The sequence below is a fragment of the Cetorhinus maximus genome, chromosome 3 (genome assembly GCF_964194155.1).
Source record: "Cetorhinus maximus chromosome 3, sCetMax3.hap1.1, whole genome shotgun sequence".
Classification (NCBI taxonomy): Eukaryota; Metazoa; Chordata; class Chondrichthyes; order Lamniformes; family Cetorhinidae; genus Cetorhinus; species Cetorhinus maximus.
Window position 1 is genome coordinate 64,892,540 of NC_135881.1, and position 24,907 is coordinate 64,917,446.

At 41.8% G+C, this 24,907-nt stretch overlaps 1 protein-coding gene across 3 annotated transcripts in view; it reads left to right on the forward strand.

Moving 5' to 3' along the window:
• Positions 1-24,907, forward strand: part of akap9 (A kinase (PRKA) anchor protein 9) — a 283,026-nt gene that overhangs the window by 31,138 nt on the left and 226,981 nt on the right. For all 3 annotated transcript variants that reach the window (XM_078538478.1, XM_078538479.1, XM_078538480.1), the window contains exon 3: positions 5,467-5,511. In XM_078538478.1, the coding sequence (XP_078394604.1) occupies positions 5,467-5,511 (45 nt within the window). The remainder of the gene's footprint in view (positions 1-5,466; positions 5,512-24,907) is intronic.

Genomic DNA, 24,907 nt, shown 5'->3' on the forward strand with positions numbered 1-24,907 from the left:
AACGAGGTTAGGAGCTGCGTGGCCCTGGCGGAACCCAAACTTGGTGTCAATGAGCAGGTTATTGATAAACAAGTGCCGCTTGATAGCACTGTTGATGACTGCCTTCATTACTTTACTGATGATCGAGAGTAGATTGATCGAGTAGTAATTGTGCAAATTGGATTTGTCCTGCTTTTTGTGTACAGGACAAACCTGGGCAATAGCCGGTAGATGCCAGTGTTGTAGCTGTACTGGAGGAGCTTGTTCAGGGGCGCAGCAAGTTCTGGAGCACAAACCTTCAGCACTGTTGCCAGAATATTGTCAGGGCCCATAGCCTTTGCACTATCCAGTGCCTTCAGCCGTTTTTTTGATATCACGTGGAGTGAATCAAATTGTCTGAAGACTGACATCTGTGATGCTGGGCACCTCCGGAGGAGGCCGAGATGGACCATCCACTCAACACTTCTTGCTGAAGATTGCAACAATGTTTCAGCCTTATCTTTTGCACTGATGTGCTGGGCTACCCAGGATGGGGATATTAGTGGAGCCTCCTCTTCCAGTGGGTTGTTTAATTGTCCACCAGTATTCACGACTGGATGTGGCAGGACTGCAGAGCTTAGATTTGATCTGTTGGTTGTGGGATCGCTTAGCTCTGTATATCACTTGCCGCTTATGATGTTAGGCACATAAATAGTCCTGTGTTATATCTTCACTAGGCTGACACCTGATTTTTAGGTATGCCTGGTGCTGCTCCTGGCATGCCCTCTTGCACTCTTCATTGAACCAGGGTTGATCCCCTGGCTTGATGGTAATGGTAAAGTGGGGGATACACCGGGCCATGAGGTTACAGATTGTGGCTGAGTAGAATTCTGCTCCTGCTGTTGGCCCACAGCGCCTCATAGATGCCCATTCTTGAGTTGCTAGATCTGTTTGAAATGTATCCCATTTAGCACAGTGGTAGTGCCACACAACATGATGGAGGGTATCCTCAATGTGAAGGTGGGACTTCGTCTCCACAATGACAGTGTGGTGGTCACTCCTACTGATGCTGTCATTGACAGATGCATCTATGGCAGGCAAGTTGGTGAGGATGAGGTCAAGTATGTTTTTCCCTCTTGTTGGTTCCCTCGCCACCTGCCGCAAACCCAGTCTAGCAGCTATGTCCTTTAAGACTCGGCCAGCTCTGTCAGTAGTGGTGCTACCGAGCCACTCTTGGTGATGAACAGTGAAATCCCCCACCCAGAGTACATTCTTCTTCCATGCCACCCTCAGTGCTTCCTCCAAGTGATGTTCAACATGGAGGAGCACTGATTCCTCAGCTGGAATTGAACAAGGACTTCTTCAGCATCTGAGGAGTCGGGAATGGTGTTGAACATCTTGCAATCATCAGCGAACATCCCCACTTCTGACCTTATGATGGAAGGAAGGTCATTGATGAATCAGCAGGAGGTTCCCTTGCTCATTTTTGACCTGATGCTGTGAGACTTCATGGAGTCCAAAGTCGCTGTTGAGGACCACCAGGACAACTCTGTCCTGACTGTATACCACCTGACACCTCTGCTGGGGATGGTGGTGTCTGAGACATTATCTGTAAGATATGAGTCTGTGAGGATGACTATGTCAGGCTGTTGCTTGACTAGTCTGTGAGACAGCTATCCCAATTTAGGCATTAGCCCCTAGATGTTAGTAAGGAGGACTTTGCAGGATCGACAGGGCTGAGTTTGCCGTTGTCGTTTCCCATACCTTGGTCGATGCTGAGTGGTCCGTCCGGTTACATTCCTTTTTTGAGACTTTGTAGAGACTTGATGCAACTGAGTGGCTTGCTGGGCCACTTCAGAGGGCACTTAAGAGTTAACCACATTGCTGTCACATGTAGGCCAGACCAGGAAAGGATGGCAGATCTCTCTCCCTAGTCTGGTTAGTGAACCAGATGGGTTTTTACAACAATGGTTTTAATTCCAGATTTTTTATTATTGAATTCACCATTTGCCATGGCAGGATTCGAACCCAGGTCCCCAGAGAATTACCCTGGGTCTCGGGTTTACAAGCCCAGTGACAATAGCACTATGCCATCAGCTCCCCTTCATCCTCTGGGCCTGTGAGCTTAAAGGGCACAACTAAGGGGGAAAAACATTAGCCTGGGTCTCTGGATTATTAGTTCAATGACATTAGCACTACACCCACGTCCCCCCATTCTGCTGGAGCTGGAGCATTGTCATTCTGCTGGATCTGGCTTTGTAGATTTATGAACGGAAGATTGATCCCAAAGACATTCAACGTATTAAAAACACAAGGACATTTCAATGGAGTTTGTGAAAAGTTCTGATTTCCTAGTATAGATCTCCAAATAATGATGCAAAGATTCTTGTAAGATTATCTCATAGGACCTTTTAAACCATGCATAGTTTCAAATACTACCTCTCCCAATTCACTTGTATGCATTGCGAAAGACATTTATTTGAAAAATGGTGAATTGGTTTATTACTTCACAATTCATAGATTTTTGATCTAAAAACTATGTGGGTGGAATAAATGCCACCACTTTCCCAAAAACTCCCTCAACAGTCATTCTCCCTCCTGGGATTCCAAATTCTTCCCTAGTTTCCAGATGCAGTTCCCCCTCAATATTCACTACAGAGAATCTGTGTCTCCCTGACCTACACCCTCCAATTGACAAGTGACAACTTCTCTTCAGATTCACTGAGACACTTTACCCCTGCCTGATTCAGTTGCATGATATGAAACAATGACTGGGCTGTTTTCCTCACTGTTCACAGCAGTTTTAAATAAAGAAAACATTCAAACTAAAACAACAAAAGTTGCCTTTTCCACATTTTCCATCAATTCAAAAGGCAAGCCTCCTTAGCTCTTTATATTTTGAGCTTGTCAAATTGGAACAAAAGATCTTTATCTTGTTTTGAGCCATCGTGCCATTTCAACTTTTCTTCTGTCAAATGATTAAAATACAAGCTACAATATAAAAACTAACAAATGCCTCTCCTATGTATGCTGGTGTAGTGGATATGGTACTGAACTTAAAACCTAGAGGTCAAGAGTTCAAATGCAACCATGGTAAATTTAAAATTGAATTCAGTAAATCTGGTAATTTGTGGACTAATATGCATACTTTGTCAATGGCCGGTATGGTATTCTCCTTTCATAACCATGGTGACTTTATACATATATCTATTATTTAGGGTTGTTCTGCTGGCGCATATCCGCATATTACCTTTATATTGGTGCACATAATAAAATTCATTTTGCATATGGATGAAAATAGTTAGGGGAACATTTGTGGAGGCCCAAAAATTCAATCCATTGACTTTGGTGCCTGACACAACTTCCATTCCTTAACTACTAACTCCACCCCTCTTTCTGGCAACTGTCTAAGGCTAGACCAGGTGGTTCGCAACCTTGGTATCATATTTGACCTGACAATGCTCTTCCAACTACATAACCACTCCATAACTAGAGTCGCCTATTACTACCTCCCTGTTATCACTGACTCTGCCCCTGCCTCAGCTGATCAGTTGCAGAAACCCTCAGACCTTTCTCTGTCGCACTAGACTTGACTATTCTAACACACTCCTAACTGGCGCCTCAGGTTTTACTCTCCCTGAGTTTGAGGTCATCCAAACCTCTGCTGCTTGTGTCCCAAGTTGTAACAAGTCCCATTCACCCGTCACTCCTGTGCTCACTGACGTACATTGGTTCCAACTATGGCAATGGCGCCCTTTTAAAATTCTCATGCTTATTTTCAAATCCCTCCACAGCCTTCCACTTCCATATCTCTAAAGCTCGTTCCAGCCCTTCAACCCTCAGATATGTGTTATTCCAATTCTGGCCTCGAGCACTTCCAGTTTTAATCATTGGCTAATGTCGGCCATGCCTTCAGCTACCAAGGCCCAAAGCTTCTTTTCCTCTCTTTCCTCCTTTAAGCCCCTGCTTCAAACCTACCTCTTTGACCAAGCTTTATTTCATTGACTGTAATATCTCTTTAGGTGTCTCAATGTTAAATTTTATTTGACCATAAGATGTAGGAGCAGAATTAGGCCATTTGGCCCATCAAGTCTGCTCTGCCATTCAGTGAGATCATGGCTGATCTGATAATCCTCAATTCCACTTTCCTGCCATTTCCCCATAACCTTTGATTCCCTCACTGATTAAAAATCTGTCTATCTCAGCCTTGAATATATTTAATGACTCAGCTTCCACAGCCCTCTTTGGGAAAGAATTTCACAGATTGACTACCCTCTGAGAGAAGAAATTCCTCCTCACCTCTGTCTTAAATGGGTGATCCCTTACTCTGAGATTATGCCCTCTGGCCCTAGACTCTCCCGAAGGGGAAACAACCTGTCAGCATCTATCCTGTCAAGCCCCCCTAAGAATCTGGTATGTTTCAATAAGCTCAACACTCATTCTTCTAAACTCCAATGAGCACAACCTACTCAACTTCCCCTCATAAGAAAATCTCTCCATACCCAGAATCAACCTAGTGAACCTTCTCTGGACTGCCTCCAATGCCAGTATATCTTTCCTTAGATAAGGGAACCAAAACTGTTCACAGAATTCTTGGTGTGGTCTAACTAGCGCCTTGTATAGTTTTAGCAACACTTCCCTATTTTTATACTCCACTCCCTTTGAAATAAAGGCCAACATTCCATTTGCCTACCCTATTACCTGTTGAACTTGTATGCTAGCTTTTTGGGATTCATGCACAAAGACCCCCAAATCCCTCTGTGCTGCAGCCTTCTGCAGTCTTTCTCCATTTAAATAATATTCAGCTCCTCTAATCTTCCTTTCACATTTGTCGCTGCTATGAAGCATATTGGGATTTGTAGGTGCTGTATATATGAAGTAGTTGTTGTTATTGTGGACGGTGTGATGAGAGATTCACTTGTCTTGTTAAACTCCTTTTTTAAAATAAATAAATCTTGTGTGCCCCCTGATACCAAGTTTGATAAAGGGATATGAAACATTTTTCAGTTTTGAAAATATTGGCAAAACTCAAGATGGGAAATCTCTGGGTGCTATGCACTGTAGGCTGTTGAAATGGTTTATATCGGGTTTCAATCTTTCTGAAGTAGGTGTTGAGTGTGTGTGTTGGGTGTGGGGGCGGGTTTGTGGTGTGGGGGTGCAACTCTTTTTGGTTCAAAGATCTTAGTTTTTGTCTGCGCTCCTGTAAAGTGCCTTGGGATGTTCAACTATGTTAAAGGTGCTGAATAAATGCAAGTCATTATTGTGGCTGTGAACATCCATTAAAGCTTTAGGTAAGAAGGACTAGGTGAGGTAACCATAGAAACTTAGGCCTGCCTTGTTTCTATGGCCATATATATTGATTCTTAAACAGTGTGGGATGGGTCTAGCAAACTTGCACACTTCACTTTTTTATTTGTCAGTATATTATGAACGTTGAATATCAATTCTGCTTAATTATTCTCAAAATTTAAAATGTTTTAAATTAATTTATGTATGTTTATTTTTCAGCCAGAAAGTGAAGTGTCCACAACAGCTGATGACTATACATCAGAGGTAAATACCTTATAAATAATGCATTATCTTTGAGAGTCAGATATATCAGAAATTGAATTCAGTATCTCTTTGGTAAATGAAAATATAGATAAAGCAAGCTACTCAGCTACAAGGAAGTGGAAAAGGGGAGCTCTTGGAATGATTAAGAACCTGCCACAACAAATTCAAAGGGAAATTAGAGGTGCTTAACAGACTTCAGAGCCAACGATGGAAAAATGTGTTAGCACATAACATCAAAATATCCTTTAATATCGTAAAAGTAGGTATCAATGGAAAAATTGGAATTTTAAAAGATTAATGGTGGAGAAATTGGAGAAAATGTTTCTAGAATGATTCATCAGCGACTACAAATTTTCTATTCAATTTTTGTTGTCCATTAACTATCCTAGATCATTTAAACTAATTTATGAGTAGCCAGACCCATGTATCAGGCATTTACATATCTTGGAGTTCTAAAGGGTACTAAGAAGGAAAGTTATATGGCATCATGAAAGAATCATTGGGCAGTGGTCAATTTTGCAGGACTGGAAGCAAGCAACCATAATATCTGCATTTTAAAGAAGGCAACAAATCTGACCTAGATGCTTAGCATCAATAAATAAGGAATCAATTCTCAAGAGGTGGACATAGTGTAGCAACTTCTGGACTTTATACATGCCCAGTTAAACACAGAAATCCAGAAGTTACTGTTAGTATTTCTATGAATCTCCAGCGGGTGGACTGTTTATGCACCCCTCAGGCTGCAATCAATGGAAAATCTCTGAATTGAAAATAACTTCCACTCTTGTGTTAGTCTCTCTATCAAAACCCTTGTAAAAGCTACAACTTGTTAAATAAGATGTAAATGGGTTTTTAAAGAGTACTATTTTCATAATTACTGCTAACTACCCTTAGTTGCCCTGAAAAGCTAATTTTATATTTGTGGAATGTCAAATTCCTCCATTGTAAAAATTCTGCATATTTTCAAAACTTTGTTTTAAGATTTGGTTATATTGATATTATAGTTACTATTTAAATCCAACCATAAACAATTATTTCATTATCTGAAAATTTATATTATAAGTAAATGATAAAGTGCTTTTAACTTCTTGGTTTGCTGTTTGTGGGAATACTTCATTGTGATTGACAGCTTATCTTGATTGTAACATCACGTCTAGAAATCCCCTTGACTTGGTGCCAGATTTAAATTGCCTAAATTGCCATCTGGAAAGGGGAAGTTCACACCACAGAGATTATTAGATCTTTGTGGGCAGGTTCATTTGAGGTCTGCACGAAGCACCTTTGTTTCACCACTGACCATAAAATCCAAATTGGTAGGAAGCTAAAACATCGATTTAAAAGGTAAAATTCCTACCTGATGAGCTTCTTTGATTTGAGTAACCAGACAAAACTTGGTGAATAGATGGGGCATATGGACAAATATAAATTGCTGCAAATGAAAAAAAAAATTGGGTGGCATGAATACTTGAGAAAATTTAACTGAGATTTTATAAATAAACATAGTGATATAGAATTTGCTGGGGCATACTTGCAAGCCCAGTTAGACTTTTTGCCTCACATTTCAACTCAAATACTTTGTGCTTGAAATTGCTGGAAATGCAAGCTGATAATGTGGTGACAAAATCAGTGGGACCTTTAGGACATGGGTGAACAATGAGATTTGAAGTCTATCTCCTTAACTAGTATGATTTAAGGATTGAGAAAAGAACCGAGTAATGATTGTGAAGGAAAATGTCAAGTCAGGTACAGAAAGAGAAATAGAGAAAAAAGATTGAATTACGTGGCAGAGGAAAAATAATTTTTTTAAAATGTGTATATATATTAATTTACTACCTGCAGGAATAAGACTCCACAGTTTCAACTGGTTCTCTTCAGAAAGCCAGAGAGGTTGAGCGACATTGCAGTGAAAAAATTCTTGTCATTAGAAGGATACTTATGCTGCTAATCACCAACCTTGACTTTCTGCAGTGAGTTTAACTGGTCATTCATGTGCAAATAAAGGGAAGGTTGACGGCGTGCTTCCAATTTTGCAAGGCTAACGGCAAAATTGAGCAAATCGTTCAGCAATGTGAGAGGAGTTGCAACTTGCAGGGTTTGCTTTCCATGGCACAAATTTCTGAATGATTTACACTACTAAAATTGTTTGCATTAAACTTGCTATTATTTTGGTAGAAGATTGTGGCCCAATGACTTGTTTCACTTGGATGCCTCACACAGACTTAATGTTAGAACCAATCTCCAGAGAGGAATGTTATATACTCAAGCATGTCAGGTGAGACTACAGATGACACTTATGGAGTACTGACAGTCATGAAAGTGTCAATTACGTTGGGAAGGGTCTAGTGAATTAGAAACATGCCAACAGCATACTCACTTTCAAGAAAGAGGGATTAAAGCAATCTTGGGTAACCATGGACCAGGCTTGTTCAATCTTTATGCGTGGGGACTACATTTCAAAATTTTCCTCACCCAAGGGGCTGATAGTAAATTCAGAAAGATAAAGTTTGGCACAACGTTAAACATGAATTTAAAAAAAAACAGGTATGAAAAGAAACAACTTGCTGAGCAAAAAAAAAGTCAAAGCAATGATTTGATTAAAAGAAAATGAGTAACAAATAACAATGAGTATTAGAGTATGATAGGGTTGGGGTGGTGTGTGTGACACACACTCCCTCTCTCCCCCTCACGCTCCCTCTCTCTTTATACAGACTGCGATGGGAGGAGTAAACAATTAATTCTAGCTCCACTTCTCCACAGGTCATAACAACTGGCCAACTGTTTGCCCTTTGATAATGTTATCCCCAACATAAAACAAATTCTAACCAGGCTAATTTCAGTAAATGCAAAAAAATTGATTTATTATAAAACAAAATACTGGGAGCATGTAAGAAAGGCATGGCAATAATCTTGGGTGATTTTAATATGCATATAGACTGGACAAATCAAATTGGCAAGGGTAATCTTGAGGGAGAGTTCATAGAGTGTATTAGAGATTGTTTCTTGGAGCAACATGTTGTGGAACCAACCAGGGAGCAGGCTATTCTGGATTTGGTTTTGTGTAATGAGATGGGATTAATTAATGATCTCATAGTAAAGGATCCTATAGGGAAGAGTGATCATAGCATGTTAGAATTTCAAGTTCAGTTTGAGAGTGAGAAACTTGAGTCCCACACTAGTGTTCTGGAGTTAAACAAAGGTAACTACATAGGTATGAGGGCAGATTTGGCTCTAGTGGACTGGGCAGGAAGACTACAGGAAGACTGGGCAGGAAGGTAGGACAATTGATGAACAGTGGCAGATATTTAAGGAGATATTCAATTCCTCCCAAGTAGAATATATCCCAATGAGGAAGAAAGATGGTAAGAGGGGGAAAAGCATGCATGGCTAAGCAAGGAATTTAAAGATAACTTAAAGGCAAAAACTAAGGCATACCAAATTGTAAAGGTCAGTGGCAGGCTGGGAGATTGGGAAACTTTTAAGATTAACAAAGGGTTACTAAAAAAATAATAAAAAGAGCAAAGATAAATTATGAAAGAAAACTGGCGCAAAATGTAAAAACTGATAGCAAAAGCTTCTACCAGTATATAAAAGGAAAGAGAGTAACTGAAGTGAATGTTGGTCCCTTGGAGGACGAGACTGGGGAGTTAACATTGGGAAACGCAGAAATGGCAGAGACACTTAATCAATATTTTGCCTCAGCTTTCACAGTGGTGGACATTAGTACCACCCCAATAGTAACAGGTAGTGCAGAGGATATAGAGAAGGAGGAACTTAGAACAATCACCATCACTAGAGAAAAAGTGCTGAGCAAACTATTGGGATGAAAGGGTGACAAGTCCCCAGGACCTGATGGCCTACATCCCAGAGTCTTAAAGGAAGTGGCAGTGGAGATTGTGGATACATTGGCTACAATATTCCAAAATTCCCTGGACTCTGGAAAGGTTCCAGTGGATTGGAAAAATGCTCATATAATGCCTTTATTCGAAAAGGGTGGGAGGCAGAAAGTAGGAAACTATAGACCAGTTAGTTTAATGTCTGTCGTTGGGAAATTGTTGGAATCCGTTGATAAAGAGTAGTAATGGGGCATTTGAAAAGTCAAAATGCAATCCATCAGAGTCAGCATGGTTTTATGAAGAGTAAATCATGTTTGACTAATTTGCTAGAGTTCTTTGAAGATGTGATAAGCAAAGTGGATAATGGGGATCCTGTAGCTGTTGTATATCTGGGCTTCCAGAAGGCCTTTGATAAAAGGTGCCACACAAAAGATTAAAACACAAGATAAGAACACACGGAGTTAGGGGTAATATATTAGCTTGGGTAGAGGATTGGCTAACCAACAGAAAGCAGAGAGTCGGGATAAATGTGTCTTTTTCTGGATGGCAAGCTGTGACTAGTGGGGTGCCACAGGGTTCGGCCCTTGGGCCCCAACTATTTACAATCTATATTAAAGACTTGGATTCAGGGATAGAAGGTACTATAGCTAAATTTGCAGCTGACACCAAAATAGGTGGGAAAGTAAGTTGCAATGAAGAAATAAGAAATTTACAAATGGATATGGACAGGTTAGGTGAATGGGCCAAGATTTGACAGATGGAGTTTAATGCGGACAAGTGTGAGGTTATCCATTTTGGTCGGAAGAATAAAAAGGTGACTTATTATTTAAATGGAGAGAAACTTCAGAATGCTTCAGTGCAGAGGGATCTGGGTGTCCTCGTGCATGAATCGCTGAAAGCTAGTATGTAGGTACAGCAGGTAATAAGGAAGGCAAATGGAATTTTGGCATTTATTGCTAAAGGAATAGAGTATAAAAATAGGGAAGTGTTGTTGCAACTGTACAAGGCATTGGTGAGACTGCACCTGGAGTACTGTGCACAGCTTTGGTCCCCTTACTTGAGGAAGGATGTAGTTGCACTGGAGGCGGTTCAGAGGAGGTTCACTAGATTGATTCCAAAGATGCGGGGCTTGTCTTATGAGGACAGATTGAGCAGTTTAGGCTTATACTCGCTAGAGTTTAGAAGGAGGAGAGGAGATCTAATTGAAGTATATAAGATGCTAAAGGGGATAGACAAAGTAGACGTGGAGCGGATGTTTCCCCTTGTGGGGCATTCTAGAACGAGAGGCCGTAGTTTTAGGCTAAGGGGTGGTAGATTTAAATCAGAGATGAGGAGGAATTACTTTTCTTAAAGGGTCTTGAATCTGTGGAATTCACTAACTCAGTGTAGTGGATGCCGGGAAGCTGAATAAATTTAAGAAGCAGATAGACAGATTTTTAATTAGTAACGGGTTGAAAGGTTATGGGGAAAGGGTGGGAAATTGGAGTTGAGGCCAAAATGAGATCAGCTATGATCGTAATGAATGGCGGGGCAGGCTCGAGGGGCGGAATTGCCTACTCGTAGTTCTTATGTTCATTTAAAAACAAGTTGTTAAACTGGTTAACATACAAGTTATAGTTTAGAAGTGTAATGATTTTCCCCTTTTTAATAAAACACAAAACAGGACAAAACAAACACAGTCCCCTGCAGAGAACGCTTCTTTTAAAAGGATAAAATTAGAAGAGATCTCGATGCTGTTGATCTAACAGAATTCTGGTCACAATAGGTCTGGAAGTTCCTTCAGACAGATTTTGGTACAAGTCCTTGATGACTCATACTTATCACAACTTTGTGAACTCTCAAAAAAAAAAATTATTCCGATGAGATGTTTCTGAGGAAAGTTTAACACAGGTGGTGCAGAGCGAGGGAAAGAGAGTCTTTTTCTCCAGTCTGCTTCTAAGGCACCCCCACACACCCACCCTTTGACTGAGAGTTTTAAAGACTAAAATGTTCAAAGAATATTCTCTTAGGCCAGGTGATTTTAACCAATCAGCAAGATTCTTTAGCCTCACAACAGCAGTTCTTTGTTAACTTAGATATACAATGTATCTCTTCCCTCTCCAGGTGTTCCTTGCTGGACATCTATCTTGATCTGTTGTTTTTGGAATAGTGGCATAGTCACAGCCCCCAAATTAATATTGCAAACTTTTAAAAATAACTCAGGAGGAACAATGTCCAAAATGTAATGTTCTTCAAATTTCTCAAAGGCTGTTTCCTCACACCCCCTCTCTCTCGCCCTCTCTTTCTCTCTCTCTCTCTCTCCCCCTCACACTCACTCTCTCTCTTTCTCTCTTTCCCCCTCTCTCTCTCCCCCCGCCCCCCAATATTCTCTCCCTCTGCCCGCCCTCTTCTCTCTCTCTCTCTCTCTCTTTCTCTCTCTCTCTCTTTCTCTCTCTCTCACTTTCTCTCTCTCTCTCTCGCTCCTCCTCTGTTATGATATGGCAGGTGGTATTTGCCAGGCTGACCAAATCCCAAAAGGAATCTTGGTCAGGCTTTCGCAACGGTTTTGCAATTTGAATTTTTTACGAGAAGTATGTGTGCTGAGGTCAGAAGTAAAGATTCCACTACCACTTTTGAAGATTTTAAATGTTAAATTAAAACATTTATTAACAAAAAACTTAAACACTCAAGAGTACATTTACACAGTTAAATTTAGTCTTATAACATTTCCCAAAAGATTTCTACTTAGCTGGACTCACAAATAAACACTCTTTTCAGGCAACAGCCCCAATAGGTTCTTAATCTAAAACACCCAATCACAAGGCACACACTGTTGCTTGCTATCGGGGAGGTATGTCCCAAGCTTCTCTCTCCCTCTCCCTCGACAATTGAAATCCAAGGCTTGTGGCAAACCTTGCTATCTGGAACAAACAAGCACTTCCTGGGGTGGCTGGAGGCTGTTTTTTTCACAGATTTGTCTTCACATAGCCCATCCTTCAAGATCTCACATGGCCACTCCCATACAGCTTTCAATCTTTCCTTAAATACATTACTTCCCTTTCATCTTTACCCATTGTTCTTAAATGTCTTTTGAAAGTTACCTTTCCCAGAATCTCAAATCTTTCATGTTGTCGTTATGGCCACTACATTTGGGGAACAATAAACTTAATAACTTTGCTTTATTTATTTATGATCTTTGTCAGTTGCATAACTTCCTGTTATATTTCTTCGAAATTCAACAGCTAAAAATTCAACTCCTTATCTATCTCCTAATGCAAATACCTATTCAGGCTATATCTACTGGGAACCCACCTTATTAGCTCGTCCATCTCCACTTCAAAATGCCTGCTTTTACACCTATTCTCTTTGATGACTTAAACCTTGCAGTCTGACTGTCTTTAGTTTAATTAAATTAGTCCACACACACCCAGTATACACAAAGCTCCCACAAGCCTGCTTCACAGAATCCCATAACACCAAAAGAGGTAGGAGCAGAAGCACGCCATTCAGCCCATTGAGTCTGCTCCACCATTCAATGAGATCATGGATGATCTGATAATCCTCACTCCACTTTTCTGTCTTTTCCCCATAACCCTTGATTCCCTTACTGATTAAAAATCTGTCTCTCTCAGCCTTGAATATACTTAATGACCTAGCCCCTTTAGCCCTCTGAGGCAAAGAATTCCACACATTGACTACCCTCTGAGAGAAGAAAGTTCTCATCTCTGTCTTAAATGGGCAACCCCTTACTCTGAGATTATGTCCTCTGGCCGTAGACTCTCCCGCAAGGGGAAACAACTTCTCATCATCTACCCTATTAAGCCCTCTAAGAATCTTATATATTTCAATAAGGTCGCCTCTCATTCTTCTAAATTCCAATGAGTACAGGCCCAACCTACTCAGCCACTCCTCATAAGAAAATCCCTCCATACCCAGGAGCAACCTGGTGAATCTTCTCTGGACTGCCTCCAATGCCACTATTTCTTTCCTTAGATAAGGGGACCAAAACTGTTCACAGTATTCTAGGTGTGGTCTAACTAGTGCCATGTATAGTTTTAGCAAGACTTCCCTATTTTTATACTCCATTCCCTTTGAAATAAAGGCCAACATTCCATTTGCCTGTCCTATTACCTGTTGAACTTGTATGTTAGCTTTTTGGGATTCATGCACAAGGACTCCCAAATCTCTCTGTGCTGCAGCCTTTCTCCATTTAAATAATATTCAGCTCCTCTATTCTTCCTGCCAAAGTGCCAGAGTAATATTGGAATAAATGATGGTTTCAATACATTTCATACTCTCTCCCTTCCCTCACACAGTTTCTCTCATCCCCCTCACTCACACACTCTCTCTCTCCCACTCTCTCACACTCTCTCTCTCCCCCTCATGCACCTTCTCTCCCCCCTCACACACACACTCACCCTCCCTCTCTCATGTTCTCTCTCCCCCCTCGCGCACGCTCTCTCTCCATCTACTCACGCTCACTCTCCCCCTTGAGCCCACAACCTCTCTCCCCTCAAGCATCTTCTCTCCCCCTGCGCGCATACTCCCCCTCACACACGTTCTCTCTCTGCCCCACACACACTCTCCCTCTCAACCTCTCACTCTTTCTTTCCACCCCTCTCACTCTCTCTCTCCACCTCAAAACTGCTACGTGTTGGATCTTTGATACTTGACACTATTAAATCTGAATGGTTACTGGAATGCTATTTTAGAATTCTTCCAGAATCATAATTTCTCTCACGTTCTCATTTTTTCTCCTAATTTCAGTGATCAAAGCCACTGATCCAACATCATTTCTTTCTCACTTGCAGTTTCTACAAATGATTAGGTTTCTTCCTTATCCTAAATTTTAATTGATAAGCTTCAGAGACAAGCTTGTAAGCATTGCGTATTGCCCTTTTAACTTCTTTATAGTCTGCAGATTGCTCTTCTGACATATACTGTACGTGTTCATAGCTGCACCTGTCAGAGCACTTTGTAACATAGAAACATAGAAACTAGGAGCAGGAGTAGGCCATTTGGCCCTTCGAGCCTGCTCCGGCATTCATTATGATCATGGCTGATCATCCAACTCAATAGCCTGCTCCCGCTTTCTCCTCATACCCTTTGATCCCTTTCGCCCCAAGAGCTATATCTAACTCCTTCTTGAAAACATACAATGTTTTGGTCTCAACTACTTTCTGTGGTAACGAATTCCACAGGCTCACCACTCTCTGGGTGAAGAAATTTCTCCTCATCTCAGTCCTAAATGGTCTACCCCATATCTTCAGACTGTGACCCCTGGTTCTGGACTCCCCCACAATCGGCAACATCCTTCCTGCATCTACCCTGTCTAGTCCTGTTAGAATTTTATAGGTTTCTATGAGATCCCCCCTCATTCTTCTGAACTCCAGCGAATATAATCCTAATCGACTCAATCTCTCCTCATATGTCAGTCCCGCCATCCCAGGAATCAGCCTGGTAAACCTTCGCTGCACTCCCTCTATAGCAAGTACATCCTTCCTCAGATAAGGAGACCAAAACTGCAAACAATATTCCAGGAGTGGTCTCACCAAGGCCCTGTACAATTGCAGCAAGACAACCCTGTTCTTGTACTCGAATCCTCTGGCTATGAAGGCCAACATACCATTTGCCTTCTTTACCGCCTGCTGCACCTGCATGCTTACCTCCAGCGACTGGTATACAAGGACACCCAGGTCTTGTTGCACATTCCCCTCTCTCAATTTATAGCCATTCAGATAATAACCTACCTTCCTGTTTTTGCTACCAAAATGGATAACCTCACATTTATCCACATTATACTGCATCTGCCATGCATTTGCCCACTCACTCAGCTTGTCCAAATCACATTGAAGCATCTCTGCAATCCTCCTCACAGCTCACCCTCCCACGCAGCTTTGTGTCATCTGCAAATTTGGAGATATTACATTTAATTCCCTCATCTAAATCATTAATATATATGAATAACTGGGGTCCCAGCACCGATCCCTGCGGTACCCCACTAGTCACTGCCTGCCATTCGGGAAAAGACCCGTTTATTCCTACTCTTTGTTTCCTGTCTACCAACCAGTTTTCTATCCATCTCAATATACTACCCCCAACCCCATGCGCGTTAATTTTACATGCCAATCTCTTATGTGGGACTTTGTCGAAAGCCTTCTGAAAGTCCAAATAAACCACATCTACTGGCTCCCCCTCATCAGCTCTACATTAAGGTAACATTAAGATCCACGCATCCTTTGGCCACTTCAACTTCACAGCTATGTTTTCGAATGAAGTGAAATGTCTTTCAACTCCAGCATCTGTAAATGTAGGCATGAAATGAAAATTTTTAGTTAAATCAAAATTCTCAGTGGAATCAGAACCATCCGCTGAGCTACTATCTCTTTCTTCCTTTATTCTAAGCTTTTCTCTACGCAGGTCATGCTGTCCGATTTTATTTCTTCCTCTCTTTGAAACTCAAGCTCAAGCTTTCACGTTTCCCATATCTATTTCCTTGTTTGCCAGCTCAAGCTTTTGTTCATTTCCATTTCTTTTTCAAGTTCAAGCTTCTGCTTTTCTCTATCTCTCTTTCTTTTATTCTTAACTGATATTTAGATAACTTTAGCTATGAGACACCAATTTCAGGTTTCTCTCCTTTTAATTCTAAATGCTGGGTAATTACTTTAATCATCATATCCTTACAAAATTCCCTACTTCAATTTACCTGCTAACTCTCTCAGTTTACCCTTAGTCAAGAATTTCAAATAATCTACTGTTACATCTTCTACTCCCAGAAAAGTCTTAGCAGCAGTCAAAACCATTTTTGAGTTCCAACCAGTACCGCCCATGTACTCGCTTCTTTAAGGGCTCGCAGATCCCACTGAAAAGGATTTTTGATCTTGCAAGAGCCCCCACTATGTTATGATCCCAGCTGGTGTTAATACTGGACAAATCAGTTCCCAGAGTGTAACCTGGCTTGATAGATCCTAATTTTCTTTTTTCTTTTTTAGAAACAGTGGAGGTAAGTTACTGAACAGCTTCACAGCAGTTTGCTGATGAACTTTTAACACACAGAATAAAACATGTATTACACAAGAAAAATGAACTATATTACCTCAGCCAAAAAGGTTGGAAAGATCTCAATACATACACAAGAAAATTATTCAAATATTCACTATTCCTTCACCCCAGCTATCTCTTTACAGACAAATTCTGAAAGATAAAACAATTTATCATATCTATCTTATACTCTAATATTCAGGGTAAGTATGCAGTACGTTGAACTAACTGGTGAACTGTTGGCAAGAGACACTGCACTCCAAAGTAAATGACAGATGCGACCAAAGCAGATTCTGTGGATTTCTTAACAACCCACACCATGCTTGTCACACCATGAGCCAACTGGTCTCACTGAAACTCTTCTTCTCACAAGGGTTTCAAATCTCCACATATGAAGAACCTCACTTTGGAATTCTCTCCCAACATCGCTCCCACTCTGAAGGCTTCAACAAGAACCCAACTCCGGGGTTGCAATCTCGTCTTCCGAGATTCCATTCCCCTGGATCTCCGCATGCACTCGAGCTTCACCTTCCAAGTACGCTTTCAGTTCTCCGGCTGTGCCAAGCAGAACACCACTGTTCCAAAAGGGTACCTTTGCCCTTACGGCTCACAGCACGGAGTCACCAACCTTCGGCTGCCGTCTCTGATCTTCAGGGCATTTCTCGAACCCACTTTGTTCAAATCTGTTCCCCACAGCTGGTTCTCTCTCTCTTTAATTTGGAGCCTGTTGCGCTGCTCCTTTCTCTCAACTTTACTTAACAGGATTTGTTTCTGATCTCTGTCCTTGTCCCTTATCTGGGATTGTCTTCAGGGACCTCTTTCTGTCTCATTCCCTTGTTTGGGATCTACTTTTTGGTTTGGGATCTTCTCTCTGACACCTCCCCATCTTGCTCCCTAAAACACCTTCTCTGCAATGGCACTGCTCTTCAGGTCATTTGACCTCCAGTTTTGCGCCATTACACTTCTTTTTCTTTAGTGTATGTGCGCAGGTCCATTTCCTGACCTAATGACACAAGAATGGACGTACTGAGCACATGCGGCCCTTTCCCAGCTGGCGCGTGTTCAGAAGTCTTGAGGCCCATTGGGAACTGTAGTTCCTGAACTACAACTCTGAATTAAGCTTAAATTTAAGTTAAGCTTCTTTTCTTTTTCTTTTTTCCTTCATCACAAGAAACAGAGAGAGATGAAAGCCAGTCAGGATTCAGACCAAAGAAAGAAACAAGCGAGGGCATCTTTAACTTGAGACTAGTCATTAAAAGATACCCAGAAGTACAAAAACCTGTGTATGTATGCTTTATAGGCTATGAGAAAAGCCTTTGAAAGACCATCAGAAAATAATGGAATGCTTAGACAAACTAGAAATGGTCAGAAATGATAGAAAGATAATTCAAGCTTTATACTGGAATCAATTAACGGTGGTGAGAGTTGATAGCTCCTTGTCAAACAGCTTCCCAGTCAAAAGAGAAGCGTACTACGTACGTGCTGTGTCCTAAAACTGTTCAGCCTGTATATTGAAGCTATTTTCAGCGATATAGAAGATCTACTAGGTTGCAGCATTGGGGCCCTGATTGTCGTCAACTTGAGATAGGCAGATGACCCTGCACTGCTTGCAGGGTCAGAAGAGGTGCTCCAGGAAATTGTAAATAAAGTGAAAGCATGGAGTGAGGAACATGGATCAGGAATAAATGTGAGAAAGACCAAGGCAACCGTGATAAGCAGAGACACCTTACCTCGGAAGTGAACATTGAAGTAAATGGACAAGTCCTGGAACAAGTGAAAAAGTTCACGTACCTAGGGCAGATTGTCATAGATGATGGGAGATGTGATTGTGATATCCGATGTCAGAATCGAGGACCTGTTAACATCAAAGAAACTGAACCCAAATCTTAGGAAAAGAATGTTGAGGTGCTTTGTTTTGTCACCTGTGTTATATGCCTCGAAGACATGGACAGCAAACAGACTATTGATAAACTGAATGCTTTTAAGATGTAGGAAGATGTTCCATAAATCCCCCACAGATAGACTAATGAAAAAGTGCTGGAATTGGCTGAAGAAGAGGAAATTAGCCCATAATATTAAAGAAAGAAAGATGCGATACTTAGGTCACATCATTAGAGCAGTCTGCAAACTGAGACAGTTATTGGAGGGGAAGATCAATAGAAAAGGTAGGAGAGGGAAGCCGAGGAGAAAGTGGGTGGTAAATATAATAGACTGGATGTACTTGATTTATGCAGACTGTGTAAGGGCAGCATTGGACAGACAGAGGTGGAGATTCATGGCAGTCAACCTTCTGGCAGATGACGACAAAAATCAGTTCGTTGCGAGATTTAAAAAATGACCTTATTACTTTAGATGGAAGAAAAAAAATTTAGTAAACCAAACCATGGATTGGTTATTGGCATTATTTAAAAAGGGAGACAGGGTATAAATCAAGTACATTCCAGTTATGCCATAATGAAATGTATTGAAAATTTGAGTTGCACCAATGAAAAGGGTGATTTGATCAATCCAAAACCAAAAAATAGTTTTAAAATGTACAGAGCAAATAATACAAATGAAAAACAGGGCAAATATAGGGAACATATAAAAGTTATGTAAAGGCAAAAATAGAGTGTGGGAGAAAATAAAATAAAAAAAGCTTTCTATAGGCATTTTGTTACCAAAGGAATTGCCAAGGTAGAGGAAGGATTGCTGAGAGATGAGAAAGGCGAACTTGCAGTGAGAGGATTGGCAAAGGCACAATGGAAATGCTTTGCCTCAGTTTTCGCAAAGGAGGTGAGAACCACCAGTAGTTGCAGCACTGCTAATGGTGGTTATAACTCAAGGAAAAACAGTACCAAAAAGATTAAAGTAAATAAATACGTGTTTATATTTGAGGATCCATTGGAAGTTAAAGGAAATTATGAGGCTCCCTCAGGTTGACGAAGAGAAGAGTGGGTCTAAGACTAGTATTTTAAACTTAAATAAGGGCATGAAAGCAGAGCTAACTAAAGTGAACTGGCAAATGAGATTAAGGGATAGGTCAATAGAGATGCAGTAGCAGACATTTAAGGGGATATTTCAGAATATACACAAGAGATACATTCTAGCAAGAAAGAAAAATTCCAAGGGGAGGATCCACCATTTGTGGATATAAAAGTTCAAGATAGTCCCAAACTTAAAGAAAAAGGGTATAATTGTACAACGATGGGTGGCAGGTCAGAAAATTGGACAGAATGTAAAAGAAGCAAAGAATGACTAAAAGATTAAGGGAAAAATCAATGTACAAGAGAAAGCTAGCGAGAAATAAAGGGGAGAATTGTCCCCCCGTAGTGGGGGGGAGGGGGGGGTGTTGTGCTGGGGATTGTGCCAGCCCAGCATGACGTGCACCTGGAAGCACTGAGGGGGGGTGGGGTTCCCTGAGTCGGGGCCTGCGCTCTTTCATGCATGCGCGCGAAAGCATGCAGAAATCTCCGAGGCACAGAGCTGCCTCAGGGAGATTAGTTTAAGTTCCCAAAATTTTAATAAAGAAAATAAAAAATTTTTAAGACGTCCCCTCATGTGATAGTGTCACTTGAGCTGGGACACGTCAATGAATTTTTATAAAAACTTTTATTCAATTTATAAACACTTCATGAAACCTCATCCGGCCCGTGGATGAGGTTCCATGAAAAATGCAAAGCCCGCCTGGGCTCTTTACCTGCTTGCTAATCTCAAGGTTGGACCGGCAGCTCAATTTATTAATTTAATTGATACTTAAATGGCCATCACAGAATCTCTCAGTGCAGAAAAGGCTCTTCGGCCCATCGAGTCTGCACCAACATGTGAGAAACACCTGACCTACCTACCTAATCCCAATTACCAGCACTTGGCCCATAGCCCTGAATGTTATGACGTGCCAAGTGCTCATCCAGGTACTTTTTAAAGGATGTGAGGCAACCCGCCTCCACCATCCTCCCAGGCAGCGCATTCCAGACCCTCTGGGTAAAAATGTTTTTCCTCACATACCCCCTAAACCTCCTGCCCCTCACCTTGAACTTGTGTCCCCTTGTGACTGACCCTTCAACTATGGGGAACAGCTGCTCCCTACCCACCCTGTCCATGCCCCTCATAATCTTGTACAGCTCGATCAGGCCGCCCCTCAGTCTTCTCTGCTCCAACGAAAACAACCCAAGTCTATCCAACCTCTCTTCATAACTTAAATGTTTCATCCCAGGCAACATCCTAGTGAATCTCCTCTGCACCCCCTCCAGTGCAATCACATCCTTCCTATAATGTGGCGACCAGAACTGCACACACTACTCCAGCTGTGGCCTCACCAAGGTTCTATACAACTCCAACGTGATCTCCCTACTTTTGTAATCTATGCCTCGATTGATAAAGGCAAGTGTCCCATAAGCCTTTTTCACCACCCCACTAACATGGCCCTCCGCCTTGAGAGATCCATGGACACACACACACCAAGGTCCCTTTGTTCCTCAGAACTTCCTAGTGTCATGCTGTTCATTGAATTTTCCTTGTCAAATTACTCCTTCCAAAGTGTATTACCTCACTTTTCAGGGTTAAATTCCATGTGCCACTTATCTGCCCATTTGACCATCCGTCCATATCTTCCTGTAGTCCAAGACACTCAACCTCACTGTTAACCACCCGGCCAATCTTTGTGCCATCCGCACACTTAGTAATCCTGCTCCCCACATAGTCATCTATGTCGTTTATATAAATGATGAATAATAGGGGACCTAGCACAGATCCCTGTGGTATGTCACTGGACACTGGCTTCCAGTCACTAAAGCATCCTTCTGTCATCACCCTCTGTCTCCTACAACTAAGCCAATTTTGAATCCACCTCATCAAATTACCCTGTATCCCATGTGCACGTGCCTTCTTTATAAGTCTCCCATGGGGGACCTTGTCAAAGGCTTTGCTGAAATCCATATAAACTACATCAACTGCACTACCCTCATCTACACACCTGGTCGTCACTTCAAAAAATTCAATCAAATTTGTTAGGCATGTCCTCCCTCTGACAAAGCCATGCTGACTATCCCTGCTCAAACCTTGCCTCTCCAAATGGAGATAGATTCTCTCCTTCAGAATTTTCTCCAATAGTTTCCCTACCACTGACGTGAGATTCACTGGCCTGTAGTTCCCTGGCTTCTCTCTACAACCCTTCTTAAATAGTGGAACCACGTTAGTTATTCTCCAGTCGTCTGGCACCTCCCCCGTGGCCAGAGAGGAATTAAAAATTTGGGTCAGAGCCCCTGCGATCTCCTCCCTTGCCCCCCTCAGCAGTCCGGGACACAAATCATCCGGACCTGGAGATTTGTCCACTTTTAAGCCTGCCAACACCCCCAATACCTTGTCACTCCCGCTGTCAATTTGCTCAGGAACCTCGCAGTTTCTCTCCCTGAGTTCGATACCTTCATCCTCATTCTCTTGGGTGAAGACGGATGTGAAGTATTCGTTCAACACTCTACCGATGTCATCTGGCTCCACCCATAGATTGCCCCCTTGGTTCCCTATGGGCCCTATTCTTTCCCTGGTTATTCTCTTCCCATTGATATACTTATGGAATATCTTGAGATTTTCCCTACTTTTACCAGCCAGATCTTTCTCATATCCCCTCGTTGCTCTCCTAATTGCTTTCTTAAGCTCCACCCTGCACTTTCTGCACTCCACTAATGCCGCCACTGATTTGCTCCCCTTGTACCTGCTGAAGGCCTTTCTTTTCTTTCTCATCGTATCCTGAATATTTCTGGTCATTCATGGTTCTCTGGGCTTGTTACTCCTTCCTACCACCCTAGAGGGAACATGTTGAGCCTGAACCCTCCCCATTTCCTTTTTGAACACCCCCTACTGCTCCTCTGTAGATTTCCCCACAAGTAGCTGTTCCCAGTCTACCTTGGCCAGATCCCACCTTATTTTACTAAAATCCGCTCTCCCCCAATCCAAAACATTTTTTTGCAACTTGTCTATTTCTTTGTCCATAACGAGCTTAAATTGTACCATGTTGTGGTCGCTATCACTAAAATGCTCCCCCACCACCACCTCAGCCACCTGTCCAGCTTCATTTCCCAGAATTAGGTCCAGCACTGCACCGTCCCTTGTTGGATCCTCTACATATTGACCTAAAAAGTTCTCCTGTACACATTTCAAGAAATCCACTCCATCCATGCCCTTAACACTATGTCTATCCCAATTAATGTTGGAAAAGTTGAAATCACCTAATATAATTACCCTATTATTGTTTTTACATAATCCCACAAACTGTGCACACGTTTGCACCTCAATTTCCCACTGACTATCTGGGGGTCTATAATAAACACCTAACAATGTGGCTGCCCCTTTTTTATTCCTAAGCTCTACCCACAAAGCTTCATTCGATGCCCCCTCCAAGATATCATCTCTTAATAGGCCTTTGACAGTTCGTCTGGCATGCAGCTGACTCAGCTGCGTGCCCGCTGAACTGAAAATCTAAATGACCCACGGTGATGTCGGGATGCCTGCCCGACGTCACCACGCGCCATCTTATGCCTTGGCGAGCGGGCCCCGCCCCCGCTCTCCGAGCCAAAGATTCAAGCCATAAAAACAGAATTTCTATAGCTGTTTAAAAAAGAAAAGAATTAATAAAGTCAGCAATGGCTCTATAGAAAGGTAAGTCTGGGCAACTAATACAGCAAAATATTTTGCATCGGTCTTCACTATAGAGGATACAAGTAATATCCCAGAAATGGATGTAAGTCAGGAAATTGAGAGGTGGGAGGAACTCGAGAAAATTACATTCACCAGCGAAGTGGTACTGAACACATTGTTGGAGCTGCGGGCTGACAAGTCCCCAGGTCCTGATGGACTTCACCCTCGTGTCTTAAAAGAAGTGGCTAGTGAGATAGTTGACGTGTTAATTTTACTTCTCCAAAATTCCTGGATTTGGGGAGGGTTCCATGAGGTTGCAAAATAGTGAAAGTAACTTATTTATTCAAAAAGGTAGGGAGACAGAAAGCAGGAAACTACAAGCTAGTTAGCTTTATATCTGTCTTAGGAAAAATGTTAGAAGTTATTATTAGTTGTTATAGCAGGGCACTTGGAAAAAGTCAAGGCAATCAGGCAAAGTCAACATGGTTTTGTGAGTGGGAAATCATGTTTAACCAATTTATTGGAATTCTTTGAAGAAGTAATATGTTTTTCTAATTCTTTCATGGGTTGTGGGTGCCGCTGGCTAGGCCAGCATATATTGCCCATCCCTGATTGCCCTTGAGAGGTTGATGGTGAGCTGCTTTCTTGAACCGCTGCAGTTCATGTGGTGTAGATATATCCAAAGAGCTGTTTGGGAGAGAGTTCCAGGATTTTGACCCAGCGACAGTGAAGGAATGGCGATATATTTCCAAGTCAGGATGTTGAGTGACTTGGAAGGGAGCTTCCAGGTGGTGGTGTCCCCATGTGTCTGTTGCCCTCGTCCTTCTAGATGGTACTGGCTGTGGTTTTGGAAGGTGCTGCCTAAGGAGGCTTGGTGAGTCAGTGTCAAACTTCTTGAGTGATGTTGGAGCTGCACTCATCCACATGTGCTGTGGATAAAGGAGAACTGGTGGATGTACTGCACTTAGATTTCCAGAAAGCATTTGATGATATGCCAAATCAAAGGTTATTGCAGCAAATAAAAGCACATGGTGTAGTGGGATTGGCTAGCTAACAGGAAGCAGGCATAAATGGGTCTTTTTCTGGCTGGCAAAATGGAGCATGTGGTGTACAAAGGGATATAGATAGGTTAAGTGAGTGGGCAAAGAACTAGCAAATGGAGTATAATATGGGAAAATGTGTAATTGTCTGTTTTGGCAGGAAGAATAAGAAAGAAGCATATTATCTAAATGGTAAGAGATTGCAGAGCTCTGATGCAGAGGGATTTGGGTTAGTACGCAGATACAGCAAGTGATTAAGAAAGCTAATAGAATGTTATCATTTATTGCGAGGGGATTTGAATACAAAGTAGGGAGATTATGCTTCAGTTATACAGGGCATTGGTGAGACCACATCTGGAGTACTGTGTATGTTACTGGCCTACTCATTTAAGGAAGAATGTAAATGCATTGGAAGCAATTTAGAGAAGGTTTATGAGACTAATACCTGGAATGGGTGGATTGCCTTATGAGGAAAGATTGGACAGGCTAGGTTTGTATCCACTGGAGTTTAGAAGAGTAAGAGGTGCGTTAGTTGAAACTTATAAAACCCGGAGGGTCTTGACAGGATTGATGTGGAAAGGATGTTTCCCGTTGTGGCAGAACCTAGGATTAGGTGTCACTTGTTGAAAATAAGGGGTTGCCCATTTAAGACAGCGAAGAGGAGAATTTTTTTTTATCTGGGGATAGTGAGTCTTTGAAACTCTCTTCCTCAAAAGGCAGTGGAAGCAGAGCCTTTGAATATTTTAAAGGCAGAAGTAGATTCTTGATAAGGGGGTGAAAGGTTATCAGGGGTAGGTGGGAATGTGGAGTTGAGGTTACAATCAGATCAGCCATGATCTTATTGAATGGCAAAGCTGGGTCGAGTGGCCTACTCCTGCTCCTAATTCG